The sequence below is a fragment of the Cucurbita pepo genome, chromosome LG17 (assembly GCF_002806865.2).
Source record: "Cucurbita pepo subsp. pepo cultivar mu-cu-16 chromosome LG17, ASM280686v2, whole genome shotgun sequence".
NCBI lineage: Eukaryota > Viridiplantae > Streptophyta > Magnoliopsida > Cucurbitales > Cucurbitaceae > Cucurbita > Cucurbita pepo.
Window position 1 is genome coordinate 5,095,140 of NC_036654.1, and position 17,047 is coordinate 5,112,186.

General features: G+C 37.9%; 4 protein-coding genes across 4 annotated transcripts; 1 reads left to right on the forward strand and 3 right to left on the reverse strand.

The window, feature by feature from the left end:
- Positions 1-264: 264 nt before the first annotated feature.
- On the forward strand, positions 265-2,648 carry LOC111779222 (amino acid transporter AVT6E-like). Its single transcript, XM_023659318.1, has one exon. The coding sequence runs from the start codon at positions 633-635 to the stop codon at positions 2,037-2,039; it is 1,407 nt and encodes a 468-aa protein (XP_023515086.1). The 5' UTR covers positions 265-632; the 3' UTR covers positions 2,040-2,648.
- On the reverse strand, positions 2,353-5,601 carry LOC111779221 (pentatricopeptide repeat-containing protein At4g02750-like). Its single transcript, XM_023659317.1, has one exon. The coding sequence runs from the start codon at positions 5,459-5,461 to the stop codon at positions 2,720-2,722; it is 2,742 nt and encodes a 913-aa protein (XP_023515085.1). The 5' UTR covers positions 5,462-5,601; the 3' UTR covers positions 2,353-2,719.
- Positions 5,602-8,141: 2,540 nt separating this feature from the next.
- LOC111778846 (glycine--tRNA ligase, mitochondrial 1-like) lies at positions 8,142-12,186 on the reverse strand. The gene is made up of 9 exons (XM_023658829.1): positions 11,534-12,186; positions 10,991-11,373; positions 10,628-10,745; positions 10,200-10,394; positions 9,884-10,108; positions 9,440-9,499; positions 9,274-9,354; positions 8,777-9,182; positions 8,142-8,579 (listed from the first exon to the last, which is right to left on the reverse strand). The coding sequence occupies exons 1-9, from the start codon at positions 12,008-12,010 to the stop codon at positions 8,347-8,349; spliced, it is 2,178 nt and encodes a 725-aa protein (XP_023514597.1). The 5' UTR covers positions 12,011-12,186; the 3' UTR covers positions 8,142-8,346.
- A 739-nt stretch (positions 12,187-12,925) lies between these two features.
- On the reverse strand, positions 12,926-15,275 carry LOC111779155 (putative UPF0481 protein At3g02645). The gene is made up of 2 exons (XM_023659231.1): positions 15,224-15,275; positions 12,926-14,826 (listed from the first exon to the last, which is right to left on the reverse strand). Exon 2 carries the CDS (start codon positions 14,781-14,783, stop codon positions 13,029-13,031), a length of 1,755 nt encoding a protein of 584 aa, XP_023514999.1. The 5' UTR covers positions 14,784-14,826; positions 15,224-15,275; the 3' UTR covers positions 12,926-13,028.
- Between the last annotated feature and the right edge of the window lie 1,772 nt (positions 15,276-17,047).

Consider the following 17,047-nt stretch of genomic DNA (forward strand, 5'->3'; position numbering starts at 1 on the left):
TTTCATAAAATAATCATATAAAAATAACTAATAATTTTTATAATTATTAAGCTTAATAAGTACATTATATTTAAGATTAAAATATAGGGGACGTCTGGAAATAAAGTTTTTTAAGAATCTAATTATTATATTAATTGTTGCATTAGAATACAATTTTATATAAATAAGTAATATTTATGTTTGGTAATAAGATTATGCCACGTCATCATCATCACGTATATATATAGGCCGAGGGAATTGGCTTAAAATAAATGAAGTCCGGATTTCAATTTTGAGATGGACTGAAAAAATTGAACATTCTTTTTTTTAAATCTTCGGAGCTCTGAGGAGGGAACAAGATCCTGTTGAAAACTCCACCATTAACAATTCCTTCCGATCCTCAAATTCCCATTTTCGACGTTGTTCAAATCTGATTGAGCAACGACGAGAAACAGACGATGGTGGACCATTGACCCTGAGATTTCGGTTTTTCCGTTTGATTTTAATCGGAGAAAGAAGAAGTTTCAATTTCAATTGCTTTCTTGTTGGATGAATCGCCTCAACTGTTTTCTCTCTGGGATTGGACAATGTCGATGTCATTTTTCTCCTTGATTTTTGTCGTTGCATAAATTGTTCAACGTTTATGCATCGGAATGGATAGCAACACAAGATACGTTGAATTGCAATCCCAGATTGATGTTCAAACTCCCAGATCGGCTGCTCCGAATCATTCTAATGATCGATTCGATGATCTTGAGTTTGATGTCAATTTCCATCCGCTTATCACTGGGGAGGCTCCAGGTGGATCGGGGATTTCCGGGGCTGTTTTTAACCTAACGACTACGATTGTTGGAGCTGGGATTATGGCTCTACCTGCCACCATGAAAGTTCTTGGAGTGGTTTCCGGGTTAGTTTTGATAGTTTTGATTGGTATTTTATCTGAGTTTAGCGTTGAATTGTTAGTGAGATTTATGGTTATATCCAAGTCTTCGTCATATGGGGAGGTTGTTCAGTGTGCATTTGGGAAATCCATGAAGGTCCTGACTGAAATCTGTATAATTGTGAACAATGCTGGTATTTTGGTTGTTTATTTGATTATTATGGGGGATGTTATGTCTGGTTCTGTTCGTCATATTGGGGTTTTTGATCAGTGGTTAGGACATGGATTTTGGGATCATAGGAAGCTTCTGGTTTTGGTTGTTTTGGTTGTTTTTCTAGCACCCCTTTGTGCTTTGAATAAGATCGACTCCTTGAGCATGACGTCGGCTGCTTCGGTCGCGCTCGCAGTCGTCTTTGTTATTATTGCTTGTGCCATAGCATTGATTAAGCTTTTTGAAGGACAAATTGATCCTCCAAGAATGAGTCCTGATTTTGGATCGAAGAAGGCGATCTTAGACCTCCTTGTGGTGGTTCCAATTATGACAAATGCTTATGTTTGCCATTTCAACGTCCCACCGATATACAACGAGCTCGAAGCACGGTCTCCACAGAGGATGAATACGGTTGGGAGGATCACAACTGCGATATGCATTGTAGTTTATGCTTTGACTGCCATATCTGGTTATTTACTCTTTGGGAACGACACCGAGGCAGACGTGTTGACCAACTTTGACAGGGACTTAGGAATTCGATTCAGCTCCGCATTAAATTACATTGTTCGAGTTGGTTATGTTCTTCATTTAGTTTTTGTTTTTCCAGTTGCTCATTTCTCGTTACGACAAACGGTCGACACCTTAGTATTCGAGGGATCAGCACCGCTTGCAGAGAGCAGGAAGAGGTCTTTGGCCTTGACAGTAGTTTTGTTGGCGCTGATTTATATGGGTTCAACCATGATTCCTAACATTTGGACGGCCTTTAAGTTTACAGGGGCAACAACAGCAGTGTCGCTGGGCTTCATATTACCCTCAGTTATTGCCTTAAAGCTATGCAAGCAGAGTGGACATAGGAGCTTGAACGCAACAGAGAAGCTCATATCATGGTTTATGCTAGTTATGGCTGTCATTGTTGGTATCTTTGGATTGATTGGAAATGTTTACAGCTTAAGCAATCAGTCCCAGTAACTCATTTTTTCAGTACTCCAAGAGTAGATTTTTGCATAATAGTTAACCGATTCTTCCGAGCTAGTTTATTTGGTGCGGTCTTAACGTCCACGCCTGCATTGCCAATGGCTTGACTTGAGGTATGAAAAGGATAGTTTTGTTTTATAGCAGCATTGCTAGAGAGTTATGTGATACTACAGAGCTGCTACAATTTTGCAGAAGTGAGTGAATCTCTCTTATGAATGTTCATCTTGTAAGAAGGAACTAAGTTCCATTTGGTCCATATTTCATCTAATGGAATGATCATTTTACTACAATATGAAAGATTGAGCCCTTGGGAGGTAAATTTACTGTTGTTAAATGCAAACTCTACTCTTTCTGATCAAACAATTTGAAAGGTATGTAGTTTACAATCTTGAAACATATAACTTTCCCTAGACTGATCTCAAAAAATAGAGCATGTTACATTGAAAGAACAAAAAAAAAGAAAAAAAAAAAAAAAAGAGAAGATTCGTGTTGTTTACCTCAGTCTGTAACTCAAAAACTTCACCATAGGATGCATGTTCGACAGAGTTGATACTTCCAATTTCTGTTGATCAACTGGTAGTGTCATGCCCAGTTGAATTATAAGAATGATATAAGACAATGAGTTTGAAGCCAATAGTTAAGTTTGAATGTTCTGTCTTCTGTACAGCTATACCTTACCAGTAATCCCTGCAGTTACATGACCCATCAAGAAAATGGTGGAATCTAGACCCATCTCTTATGATTATCTTTCGATTTGTGACTTGAGAGACGAATTTCATGAAGGTATGACAGTCTCCACAAATCCGAAGATTCTTCGTGATTTGAATCGGCGCACCGATCGGTGTGTGCAAGATACCATAAGCAAGAGCAAGCTTCTCACTATGATATAGAAGCTCATCTAGTTTTTGTTCATCTTCCACATCATGAAGCACAAAATTTGTCTCAGGCACATAACCTGCCAGAGTAAGCCGTTCTAGTAACACTTTCAAGCATGAATGAATCTCTTCGATCTCGTCGTGAGAATCGTCCTTGGTAAGAAAATAGTGTATTCTGCACCTGATCTGAATCCAACTGGCTCCTGGTTCTTTAGCAACCTCCTTGTTCTTCATCGTGTTTTCGATTTCCGAAACCTTCTCCCACAGACCTTTATTTGCATAGATGTTGGATAGTATAACATATGTTCCATGCCTGCTAGTTCCCATGTTAAGTAGCCTTTCAGCTACTCTTTGAGCAAGTTCTATATTACCATGGATCCTACAGGCACCAAGAAGTGCCTCCCATATCACATTATCCTGATTTACCGGCATGTTTTTGATGAGAGCTTCGGCATCGGAAAGCTTTCCAGCCCTGCCAAGGAGATCAACCATGCATGTATAATGCTCAACTGATGGGGTAATTCCATGATGATTCATGGAACTAAAATACTTCCAGCCTTCATCAACTAATCCAGCATGGCTGCAGGCACACAGAACACCAATGAACGTAATTTCGTTGGGCAAAATTCCTACAGCTTCCATTTGTTTAAAAATCTCAATAGCCTCTTTTCCTAGTCCATTCTGTGCAAAGCCAACTAACACGGCATTCCAAGTAACCGTGTCTCGATCGAACATCTCGTTGAAAACAGAAATTCCTTCTAGACTACCACACTTGAAATGCATTGTTATCACAGCATTACACACAATCAGACAAGAATTAAGCCCAAGTTTGTATGTCAAGGCATGAATTTGCTCCCCAAGCTTAGTAGTACCAAGCGATGCACAGGCAGAAAGGAGGGCGGAAATGGTCGATTCATTTGGCGTTGTTCCTACAGAGACCATGTCATGGAACAATCCAAACGCGACATCCTCCAACCCGGCTTTCTCATAAGCTGATATAATGGAAGTCCAAGACACAACATCACGCTCTGGCATCCTTTCAAAAGCCTTCCATGCATCATCCAACATATTGTTCTCTACAAACCCACTGATCAGAGAGTTCCAAGACACAGTGTCTTTACTTTTCATAGTGTTAAATAACAGAACAACATCATTGATATCATTACATCTTGCATACATTGAGATCAATCCATTCCCCACAAATAAATTAAACTGGCACCTCATTTTGATGGAGAGAGCATGAATCTGCCTACCAACCTCTACAAATCCAATATTTGAACAAGCAAAGAGAGCACTGGTGAAGGTTGAATGATTAGGTACAGTTCCTGATCTCTGAAGATCAGAAAACAATTCCAAAGCCTCAATGCTTTGACCATTTTGTGCAAGACCAGCGATCATGGCAGCCCAGGAAACTGCATTACGCACTGGCATTCTCAAGAAAGTATCCTTCGCTTCTTCAAGCATTCCATTGTGCGCATATGCAGCAATCATAGCATTCCAAGCAACCACATTAGGCTTCACAATCTCCTCAAACTTATTCCTGGCCTCCTGAATCCTTCCCTTCTGAGCAAAGGCAGTGATAATCGCTGTTTGAATGGCAACACTTTTCTGAGAAGTTCGCTCATACAAGGCAATGGCATCGTTTAACTTATCACACTGAGAGAAAGCTGAGATCATTGTTGTCCATGAATACTCGTTCTTCTCCGGCATTGCCTCGAAGAACTGATATGCAGGCCCTAAACTTCCACTCCTTGTATAGGCATTAAGAATTGATGTTCCCACAAGAACATCACTCTCATAACCAACCTTTACAGCCATTGTTCTCAAACTCCCAAGCAACTCCAAATTATCCAACCAAGAAACCGTGGAGAAAGCAACCACAAAAGTTGCCTGATCAGGCCTCGCCCCACTCCTCAGCATCCTAGAAAACACACGCCAAGCTTCTCGATACTCACCGATCTCAACATACCCAGACATCATAACCATCCACGATACAGAGTTCCGCTCCACCATCCGATCAAATAGCTCACGAGCCTCAACAACCATACCAGAATGACAATATCCAGTAATAATCTGATTCCACGACACAACATTTCTCTCGGGCATTTCGTCGAACAGCTTCCGCGCAGTCCTCAAGTCACCAATTTGCACATACCCACTAATCATCGCATTCCAAGAAACAATATTCCTCTCCGGCATCGACTCAAAAACAGTCACAGCCTCATGTATAAGCCCATGTCTTGCATACCCCGTCAACAAAATTGTCCAAGTCCTCACATTTTTCCCTCGGAAAGCATCGAAAAGCGCTTTTGCTTCGCGCAAAAGTCCGTTCTGTGCATACCCAGCAATCATCGAGTTCCAAGAAACTGAATCTCGCTGAGACATCGATTCGAAGACGTCTCGGGCCTCGGTGAGGCGGCCAAGTTTGGTGAGTTGAAGGATCGTTTTGTTGCATTGGAAAAGGATTGATTTGAGGTTGTCCTGCGTTGGGAGGGGGAGAGTGGAGACGCGTCGGATGTGAAAAAGAAGAGGGCGTATCATTGAACATAGTGAGCGGCGCTGTAACCCTTACGACCCTAAGCTTTGATCTCAGATTTTCGCCAATAAACTCAATACTGCCGGTGGAGACCGGGAAAACTCGGGTACTTGAGAGGCGGCGCAGCAAAGGGTTAGCCTGAAGCAAAAATTCTCGAATTATCAACTTATTATAATTTCTTATTTATTTGGTTAAAATAACTTCATTTTATTGCATCCCATTTATTTTCAAATATTGAACTTTAATCATTTACTTTTTACAAAACTTAAAATTTGAAATTATTAATAATTTTAATCACAAACATTTAACCCAAAAAAAAAAATAAATAATAAATCCATAAAAAATAAAATGAATTTCAAAGTATAATAGATAAAAAAAAGTATTGTAATTAATTTATTTATTCGTATCTATCTTTTCACTTTGTGATATTTTTAAAATATCGTCTTACTGTTTGGATCAATTTTTTTAAAAAAATTTAGGATTAATTTCGTCTTACTCTAACCTTTTATAAAGGTTAGGAATCAATTTTTGGAGAAAAAAAAAATTAAAATTTCATATGAAAATTGAAATTAGAAAAATTCAAGTAATAAGATTTTTTTATTTATTATATAATAAAATCTAAATTAAAACTTTTATAAAATATTGTTTTTTTTTTTTCTAAAGAAGTTTTACAAAAATAAAAATAAAAAAATAAATAAAGAATCCTACAAATGGTACATTTTCATACATTTTTTTCCAAAAAATATTTTATTTAAATAATAATAATAATAAAAACTATGGGATTGATCTTCGAAAATTCTCCACCTTAGACTTCATGATATTAATTGAGAAATTTCGCACAAATTGTGAATGAAATGGGAAGGGCATGAAAACGGGGAACCATCCCGTTCTACCTCTGCCCATCAATATTTTGCCCTAATTTTGGTTCGAAGCTGTAAAGGATTTAAAATCTTAAAACTACAGAAGCTAAGATGAAAGTTCACTAAATTTGCTACTCAAATTCACTAACATGACTAAACGCAACAACATTTGGAAGAGCCGTCCGCCAATTATGTACAAATCAAATTCACTTCAGTGCAATCAAGCAGAGCAACAAACTACTGAGATCACTCTTTGATCTTCATCAACAATTCAATAAATTACTCGAACATCTACCAAATCAAAAAAGGTCTCTCAAATTTCACAAGCGAATTCATCATCATCCACCTCGTCATAAAAAAAAAAGGAAGCGAACGCTTAATCATCGGTTTGAATTACGCTTTCACCTAAACAACACGCAAAATTCCTTCGGAAAACAGAGACGTACGACAAAGAGAATCACTACGTATATACGTACGCGATTCACGATCAAGAAACCGCCAATCCATAATCGGAAGCGGCATTACAGAATCGAGAAGGCTTAGGCTGGAAATTCCTCCTTCTCTGGAGATCTTGACTCGACGGCTTGATTACCTGCATAAGAAACGCCTTAACGAGATCTGTCGCGGAGGCGGCCTTCGATAGGTTTCCAGGCGGGGGAAGCGGCGGCATTTTGTTGGAGGCCTTCCGCATACGACGGTGGAGACTGCAGCGGAAGGAGCCAGGATGAGTGGTCGGAGCACAGAGACAGAGGCGGCGGGAAGATGGAGCGGTTTTGTTCGCCATTGAAGACGGGGAGTTGAAAGTTGCATGTGAGAATGAGAGGGTTGGTTAAGTGATGAAGTTTCCCCGTTGGAAATTGGACTTAAAGGTTTGCGGGAGGGGTAAATCTGTAACTTCACAGATTTTACTTTTCCTAATATGCCCTTGTCTTCTCGTAAAGTTGTAGGGGGGTTTTTGGTCTTTGTACGTGCTTTGCCCATAGAGTGTTACTCTGCCAGTGCCAGCCCTTGGTTTTGACATTGGAAGGGAAACGTAAAAATATGGCAATTGGAAGTTTTCAAAATGAACATATTAAATTATGTTAATGTTAAATCGATTTTTATTTTTTATTTTTTTTTACTCAAATTACACGGTTTTCATGTTTATCCATGTGTCTCAATTTAAAAAATAATTCAGTAAATTAAAGTTTATCCAACTATCTAATAAAAACTTATTAAAATTTAAATTTGGTGTCTTTTTCGTCTCTTAATTTTTCATTATATATCTAATAAATGAGTAACAAAATTTGACTATTTTTTAAATATTTTAAAATTTTTAAATATATTAGTAATTATTAAATACGAAATATATAATATTAGTAACATTTTTAAACCTAATTTATAATTTAATCTATATTTTTTAAATTCGACAACATAAAATATGTATTAGTTATTTTAAGAAACCAAAATAATTAAATTTATGAAACTATCACAATTAAATGCACAAACTACTCATGAGTTATAAGATTATTTTTTTTTAACTTTTTTTTTTGGGTTAATATTAATATTAGACTTCTCAAATTTTATAGAATTAAAAAATAAGTTAAATTATAATAGTTCTCAAATTAAAAGTTTAAAAAATAATATATGTCTCATTCACTATGTATATCTCAATTGTAAAATTCAAATTAAAAAGTTATATAATGAAATATGAAAAAAAAAAAAAGATAAAAATTAATGACTAGATATTTGTTTATTAAAATGAGAAGGGAATAGATATGCATGCGTGTCTCTCTCTGCCACATAGGCAGTGACAAGGCAAAGAAAAATGTGGTGGAAACAAATCCCAGCAAGCATTGGTGGCATTATTCTAAAACCTTATGGAGTTTTTACCTTAATAAAAAAAGTTAATACTTTTTTTTTTTTTTTTTTATGAAATTAAAGAAGAATCTTCAAGTATTATCCATGGTAAATACTTTTATAGGTTAAAATAAGGATCTTGCAATCAACTACAAAAAAAAGTAACTGGAGAACCTGCTTAAGGTAAAAATTCAATCTTCTGCAGCTGCAGAGGCGTGATGGGGGAATGTTGACCATACATTTTCCCATGTTCTTAGGCCGTCGGTTACATCTTTCACGACCGATGCTGCCTCGTCCACGCTCACACGAATTTGGTCTTTGCTATCCCTTTCTCGAATTGTCACTGAAGATGTTGAATCGACAGTGATTGCGAAAGGAACGCCTAGCTCGTCTGTTCGTGCATATCGTTTTCCTATCGACGTGCCTGAATCGAGAGTGATTGCGAAAAACATAATGAGTAGTTATTTCAATGCAGAAAAAGGTAAGGATATCAGGATTCTAAACCAAACAGGGAAGAACAGCAAAACGATATTATCATTTATCCTATGTTTTCATCTCCAAGTTTTCATTCATTTCTTAGAACTTAAAAGAAAAACAAAATCGAAAGTTATGTTCGAATACCTGTTATGTCGATTTTATGGGAAATGCCAGATAGAGTTAACGACTTCGAGATAACTTTGGCGACCTGCTCGTACTGCTCATTCTGAACAAGTGGGAAAACTGTGCACTTGATAGGTGCAACGAGGGGTGGAAATCTAAAGACGTTTAGCTGCTCATCCCCACCTTTACTTGGTCTCATGTAGTAAGAGTGTTCAAAGAGGCAATAGATAATCCGACCAATACCGAAAGAGGGTTCGATCACGGATGGTGTGAAAACCCTCTGATGTTCCTTCTTTTTCTCCTTCGAAATTGCAACCATACTCTTCTTGATCAACACATTCTTCCCCAGTGTGCAGACATAGAACTCCACCTCTCCATTGGATTCTAGATTTGCCTTCATTTCCAAGGCTTCTTTCTCCTTCATCGCCTAAAATAATTGCAATACTATGCCAGTCAGGTTTTCCAAAAATTACAGATGCCACAAATCGCTCGGCCGAAAAAAAAAATCCATAAGTTACCTCCAAAGCTTCCACAACGTTCTTTTGACTTCCCTTGAAAGCGAGGCCGAGTTCTTTCTTAACAGGAGCAATGACCAATTTCTGAAATTTAATATCATGAGTGAATGTAAAGCATTAGAACAATTTATCTTCATAGATCTCAGAAAACTTCAGATATAACAAGTACCTCAACTTCTCTTGGTTCCGCGAATTTCTCGTGGGCTACAAGAGGAACACCACTTTTTTCCTATTAAAAGGAGAGGTAAAGGAAATATATGAGAGTTCATTTACATACAACTACTGTAACGGCCCAAGCCCACTGCTAGCAGATATTGTCCTCTTTAGGCTTCCCTCAAGGTATTTAAAATGCGTCTCCCAGGGAGAGGTCTCCACACTCTTATAAAGAATGTTTCGTTCCCCTCTCCAACCGACATGGGATCTCACAAATACAAACACAATCTCAATGGTAGAACTCTTGAAGACACTTCAATCCTATAAATCCTACCAAGCAATAGGGGAGTTAATGGAGCTCAATGAAAACTAAACTAGTTTTGAAATATCTGCCATCAAATTGAAGAGATTATCTTGAATTACAACTATTTGGAAAAGATAAGCTTAGCTGAATTCGTACCGTGTGGGCATGTAAATCATATGCAGATCTGTCAGCAATACCAACACATTCAATCCAACCATATGAAGATTCAATCTCAGCATCCCAACAGTCAGCTGCATAATGAGCCATTTCATTTGCAAGGTGCTGCCGGAAACGCAAACGGTTTTTGTCTATGCCAAGGCGAGTTAGGAAAAGATATACTCTCCCAATGAAGTAGCCAAGAGTTTCATTGTTTACAGTTCCCTGCGTCACAATATATCATATCAACCTAGCACAAAGATACAAGAGACATGCTAGTGGGAATATGAGAAGTAGAGATATTCAGTACACAAACCTTAGCAACAGCTTCACCCAAGGGAATTATCCTGGCAGATTTACCAGACATTTGCTCCTCCCTTGGAAACATCAGAAACTCCAAGTTCGCAACATCAGTGAATTTTGGGTGGGATTTGTCTTCAGGATCAACAAAGTGCTCGATCTCCGCTAGTGTGAATTCACGAACCCTAAGAAGACCTTGACGAGGAGATATCTGTAGTAAAACAGATAGACTGAAAATTGAACATACACACCAAAGGAAACAAAACAGATGAACCTTGGACAAGGGCTAGCAACAAGAACCATTTTGAAAGCAACAGTCGCAAGAACCCGAAAATAATAGACATGGGAATTGAAAACAAAGTAAAATACAGGTCATTCTTGTAATGCTAAGTCTCATCCATAAATTGTAAATATAATTAAGAAGCTAAAAACTAAGTGAGTAACCTCATTTCTGAAAGCTTGCCCAATTTGTGCTGCAGCAAAGGGCAGTTTGTTTCCATTGTAATAATATAAATCTTTGAAATTGACAAATATGCCCTGCGCTGTTTCGGGGCGCATGTACCTGCATCATTAACATATATACACATCTGAGTTAACCACGTAACGAATTGCACTGACTAAGAGTCGGATAAACGAAAGGTGGCATAACATGGAATGAGAACAAAAAATCAACCATTTTCTCTTCTGTGTAACAGTATGATGAACTAAATCGCAAGAAGTTGTAACTTAAGCAGAAAATTCTTACAAATACTGATTCAGAAGTGAAGTTTATACAAATGAAAGTGTAAATTTGGATCAAATACTCACCCAGGAAGCAAGCCTGATGGGCCAATTGATGTCTGAAACATTAAGTTGAATGGATAAGGATCAGACAGTGGGTTCTTAGTATCTGGGGCAACAATACCATATTCCTTAATTTTAGCACCCAGCTGTTCAGCAGAGAGATCATCCATGATTGCAAGAACGTGCTTAAATTCTGCAGCCTTCTCAGAGGATATGCTAAGATCTTTCTGAAGTTTTTCATTACAGAAATCCTTAAGCAAGTGATCTGCCCTGTAGCAGGTCCCAGTTTTCTCATCCTTGACCATAAGGTCCGTGAACTTATCAACGTGACCAGATGCTTTCAGGACAGCTTCCGGTGTCACACAAGGACAGTCAACTTCCAACATATTTTCTTCAAGAACAAAATGCTGCAAAAAAATTTAAAAAAACAAAACGACAGCTCTAAGATAGTTTCTTGGTCACAATTGAATTGAATACAGTAAGGACAAACTCCGGAACAATTCTAATCAATTTCAGGTTGATACCCATTACGAAAAATCGAAGTAAAAGCAAGTTCAATCAACAAACCTGGCGCCAAAAGGCAAGAACATTGGATTTAACAGCGCAACCAGGAGGACCATAATCGTACAATCCAGCAACCCCACGGTAAATCTTGAACGACGGAATATAAAACAAACGCCTCTCAAGAGTGTTATTCACAGCCTGACGGAATGACTCCCTGTTCAAGGCGCCATCGCCACCAGCCCCAGTAACAACCGCCTGCAGTTTCTTCTCAATCGAAGCCTTCTCGATCTTCAACCCATTCAAAGCTTCAATAGCCGCATCAATCTCAGCCTTGGCAGCCTTAGCAGCCTTGAGGGCACGAACAGCATTAGCTTGGGCATCAACAGCCGATTGCTTTTGAGAAAGAGTATTTCTGAGCGATTCCTCGGAAGAAGCCATTGTAAACAGACGGGGAAAATTGTGGGATTGAAAGGAAAGGGCGATTCTGAGGCGAAAACTGAAATGCTGACCAAGTGGAGTCAATGACGATAGAAGACGCATGCGAGGGGGCGATATCAGAATTGGTTGAGAGAGAGAGAGAGAGAGAGAGAGAGATTAGGGTTTAGAAATTGGGAAAAGGTTTATGATGGTGGGGCCATTATTCCCACATTCGAATATTTTTTCTGTATTCTAATGGAATTGGAATCCACACAAGTTCTTCTTTATCGGTTTCTTTTAGGGTTTGTGGAGCACACTCAAAATGGAAGAAGAAAGATATAAAGGCCGAAGCTTTCAGTGGATGAAGAANTTTTTTGGTTATAAATTAAGAAATAATTACAGTGTTTGAAATTTACTTTAATTCAAAAATATTTTTTTTACTATTCTTTTATTTCCCGAATATTTTTTTAAGATCAAACTTAAAAATTTTAATTCGGAGTAATTTAATATATTTCGTAATCCAACTCAACTTTATCTTTTAATTATTTTATATATTACGATAGTAACTTTAAATATTAAATATTTACTAGTTACAATGCATCACTAATGTCGATTACAAACGTTAAATATATATATATATATATATATATATATATATATATATATATATATATATTTTTTTTAAATAAAGCTCGAGTTGGTCGATTGACCTAACTAAAAAATATCATCTACCAAATTGAGCCAATTTTTTTTATTTTTCAAAAATTCAACCCAATCCAAATAAATAAAAATCTAACACAAGACAACGTTTATGATTTTCATTGAGTAATTTTGGTTTATTGGGTTATCTGATCATATAAATATTGTACCTACTCAATAAATTTAAAATTGTTGAAAAATATTTAAAATTAAATAATGTAATAAAATTATTGAAAAATATTTTATTTATATAAAATTCTAATAGCATATCTAATGCGACTCTTAAGTATTCTTTTTTTCCGGCTTCATAAACAAAACCTTGAACCAAGTGGCCCAGTAGTCTTGATAATAACCACAAAGAGAGAAATAAAACGAATGGCTCGAGAATCAACTGGTTCGGAAGTAATCGAAAAAGAAAAGGTTGGATGCAAACGGGAACCAGCTAGGCCTCGGCTGTATTGAGATAACGGGAAAACCGAGAGCAGCTATAGACAGAGCAAAATGCCTGCAGTGCTGTCAAGGCCAACAGCAAAATGGTAGCCAGAAGCGTAAGCAATGGCCATGAAGCAAACACATATTTCTTCACCAACTTCATAGCTTTAACCTTCCATCTGCTGCTGTAATACCTGTTTACATCTTCAATCGCCTTATCCAAGAACGGCACCTTGGTCGACTTGATGGATTTGCTCATCCCATTCCAGAGCTTAGTGACTTCCGCATTGCTCTTCAAATGGTTCCTAATGATTCCTGCCGCCGTCAACAATTCAACATCCTCCTCAGTATCAATGATGCCATTCATTAGGTCGACGAATCGGGTGAAAACCAAACCCCCTGATGGTTTTGAAGCTTCATAAGCTACCAAGTTTCTCAATACCACTTCAGAATTCACATCAAGAGTAATGGTGGGAAGGTGGAATTTCACTGCCTTTGTGTCAAAGGCCACCGCCGAGATGCCGTCGCTGCGCGAGAAACGAACGCCTGATTTAGTCAGCTCAGACACTGAAGGAATTGATATTTCCTCCAGCAAAGGAAGTTTATCTTTTCCATGTGTTCTTGAACTTCCCTCTTCTGGAGAATCATCATCATCTTCTTCCTTGCCAGTTATCAGCGAACATAAGTGTTCTAGAGGCTTTAACAGAATCCCAATTCCAGGAAGTTTGGAGATGATTGTCCAGGGAAGTTTGAAGATCACTTGTAAAGGTCTAGAACCAACTATGATTCTATATAAATGTGCAGGGCCACTGTTTAGCTTTGAAAGAATCTTCCAAATTTGCTTTCCCAGTTCACGGACAGGATAGAACGAGTGCTTAAAGTTTCTTTCAACGTGTTGTTTGGTGGGTTCCTTGTGATTGTGATCATCTTCCATTATCTCAGATGGGTTGTTAGCCAAGATTGGTGTAATCATACGGTACAGAAAATCAAGCAAATGAAAGCATTCCGGGACCAATGCTTGAACATCCTTCACTTCCTTCTTCCCCTTGAAAGGAGAAAGATAATTATACAGTTCCAGCAACATCGAAGCCAACACTTGAGATGGTTCTACAAATGTATACTGGTATGCCAACATGTTTCTCAAAATAAATAAAGGTATCTGATTCTCAAGCATCACTATGTCTCTTAGGATGGCATTATCTGTTGGCTTCCTTCCATCATAGTCCACCGAACATGACAACTTTGAGGATGTCCTAGAGAGACTATATTCTTTTGTGATGGTACACGTTTGGAGGAATTCAAGCAGGAAAGAGGCATCCATGGCCAACATCCAAGCCCATGTTTCACTGTTTAAATTGAGGAATTTGTGGTAGCACGCCCGTGTCTTTTGCTCATACTTTGTCATTTTATCAACGAGGTCACGAAAGTTGCGGCTTTGGAGGCGGTTTTGAGCTCTTTTGGCTGCAGCAATCTTGTGCCTCCCCATTTCATACAGCTCTACGCGCCAGTGATGGTATGGACCAATTGAAACTTCATTTGGAGTATAGGAATTTGGATCAATGGCCATAAGAGGCTTGGGGACATTGAATATGCATACTTTAACTTCATTGTCTTCCACTCCATTGTCTTTCTCCTCAAGCTCTTCGTCTTCTAAGGATTGACGAATCTGAATGACCCATTGTTTCTCATCAAAGCTTGAGGTCAATTGCCAAAAATGTTCAGTAGGAAGAGAATGAAATCTTGATTCGAGGGAGGAAAAACCCATGGTGAGTACTGGGAGACTAAGTATTTCTGCAATTCATTGATTCCTGCAATTAGGAAGCTCAAGGATTTTATAAGCATACAACGGTTGAGATAAAAGAGAACATTGATGTGGAGGCATAATACTATTTTTCATATTTATCATGCTATATCGTCTCTTGTTTATTTGACTCGAGCGAATAAAGATAAGATGACCCTACTTGACTTTGATATGACAATTGAATAACTTTTACTTACGGCTTGTAGAGGAAGAGATATATTCTACTTCTAACTTGATGAGAAAAACTCTACGTAAATAGTCTTTGTATAGGCCTTTTTGAATATCTTCCATGGTCATACAATCTAATACATGTATTTACTCAATATATCTAATTCTCGCAACTAAGTACATGGATGTCTACTGTATATTCATGTATCGATGAGTGCATGAAACAAGTTCAATACCTCACACTGTACTCGTTGAAAATTTTGTATGATGGAATCGTCTAGATCAATGCTCCCCAAGTTAGCTTCGTTTTTCCTTGTAACACCTTGATATGGGTGATAACGAATCCACGATCAGATGTGTCTACAAGCACTCAAAAGTGCATATACTATTTAATTGTTGCAATTCACATTGACCTGATGCCACCAAGGAGGACAATATCTGCTAGTGGTGGGCTTAGACTATTACAAATGGTATCAGAGCTAATCATTGAGCAATACAAGGTTTCCACACTCTTACAAAGAATTCTTCGTTCCTCTCCCCAACTAACAGACACGGTCTAATTGTTGCAGTTCAAGACCTTTCGCTGCCATCTCGTTGTCGTACTTTCTAGCCATATCTATCAAACCCTTGTACGCAAGAGCATAATCAACGCATTGTAAGCAAACTCAGAAACAGAAAACACTGGTCTCAGATCAAACACCTTCTTCTAAATTTCCTCATGAGCATCACATGAGTGTCCATTTTTGGTTGAACCCCAAATCTAATCATCCTATCAAATAACATGAGAATCTCTATGGGCTTTTAAAGAGCCCTGAAGAAAAGAAACAACGCTACGTGATAACATTCGGTGTACAATCCTTCTTAAGCATTTCATCAAACACCACATGAGCATCCCTGAATCTTCCATTTTCATAAACTAGTTTAATAATAATCTTATTGCAAGACGCACCATTAGGCTTACACCCTGTTTTCTTCATTACTGTATATCTAATATGTCGAATACGAATGCAAATCCTTACGAACACCCGTCCAAGCCATCTCTTCCCAAAACAAAAATCATGAGCTTCAACCACATGTCTATACTTACAATGCGCAATCAATGAAGATCTTGTTGTGCGCCGAAAGCGGAACAAATGTACTCACAACACCAAAGTTACTCAAGACATACAATATGACACTCAAAACTTGATGATTTCAACAGCAGAAAGAATGGCATTATATAGCCTTCTGCTAAACCTAAAGATAAACTAACAAGCCAAAAAAAGACCTTGAGAATAGGTCTTGGTTCTAGAGAATAGGGCTTATGACAGTGTTCAACAATCTCCACCTTGTCATAAGATCTCCAAGTTGATAGCTAATTTGGTTGCTACCATGTCAACACACTACTCCCTTCCGACGTTGATGAAATCCAAACAATGCCAGAACTTTTCACGAGTGATCACCTTTGTCAACATATCAACAGGGTTATCAACAGTTCCAATTTTTAATAACCAAATATCCCCTTTGCTAATAATTTCTCGAATAAAGTGAAAACGGACATCAATGTGTTTTGTACGAGCATGATGGACTTGATTTTTTGACAAGCAAATCGCGCTCTGGCTATCACAAAATACATCTATATGTTCCTTCAAAATACCCAAGTCATTGATCAAACCATGCATCCAAATAGCTTCTTTAAAAGCTTCTGTTACTGCCATATACTCTGCTTCAGTGGTAGACAATGCAACAGTAGACTGCAATGTTGAACGCCAACAAACAGGTCCACCAGCCATAGTAAATAAATAACCCGTAGTAGATCGTCGCTTATCCAAATCACCAGCATAATCAGAATCCACATAACCAGCTACACGATTGTCAAGATTAAACATTTCTTGTTTTTGAAACTTAATACCAACATCAATAGTGCCAAGAATGTACCTAAGAATCCATTTTACAGCCTGCCAATGCTCTTTACCAGGATTATGCATATAACGACTCACCATGCTTACTGCGTGTGAAAGATCAGGTCGAGTACACACCATAGCATACATCAACGCACCAACAGCATTTGTATAAGGAAT

What these genes read in the sequence shown, in the direction of transcription:
- LOC111779221 (XM_023659317.1), bottom strand. Translation starts at nt 5,461, where the DNA reads ATGATACGCCCTCTTCTTTTTCACATCCGACGCGTCTCCACTCTCCCC.
- LOC111779155 (XM_023659231.1), bottom strand. Translation starts at nt 14,783, where the DNA reads ATGGGTTTTTCCTCCCTCGAATCAAGATTTCATTCTCTTCCTACTGAA.
- LOC111778846 (XM_023658829.1), bottom strand. Translation starts at nt 12,010, where the DNA reads ATGCGTCTTCTATCGTCATTGACTCCACTTGGTCAGCATTTCAGTTTT. An exon ending in CCATCAGGCTTGCTTCCTGG is followed by an intron (nt 10,746 to 10,990) that starts GTGAGTATTTGA and finishes TTAATGATGCAG; the next exon opens with GTACATGCGCCCCGAAACAG. An exon ending in ACGTTGTGGAAGCTTTGGAG is followed by an intron (nt 9,183 to 9,273) that starts GTAACTTATGGA and finishes CAATTATTTTAG; the next exon opens with GCGATGAAGGAGAAAGAAGC.
- LOC111779222 (XM_023659318.1), top strand. Translation starts at nt 633, where the DNA reads ATGGATAGCAACACAAGATACGTTGAATTGCAATCCCAGATTGATGTT.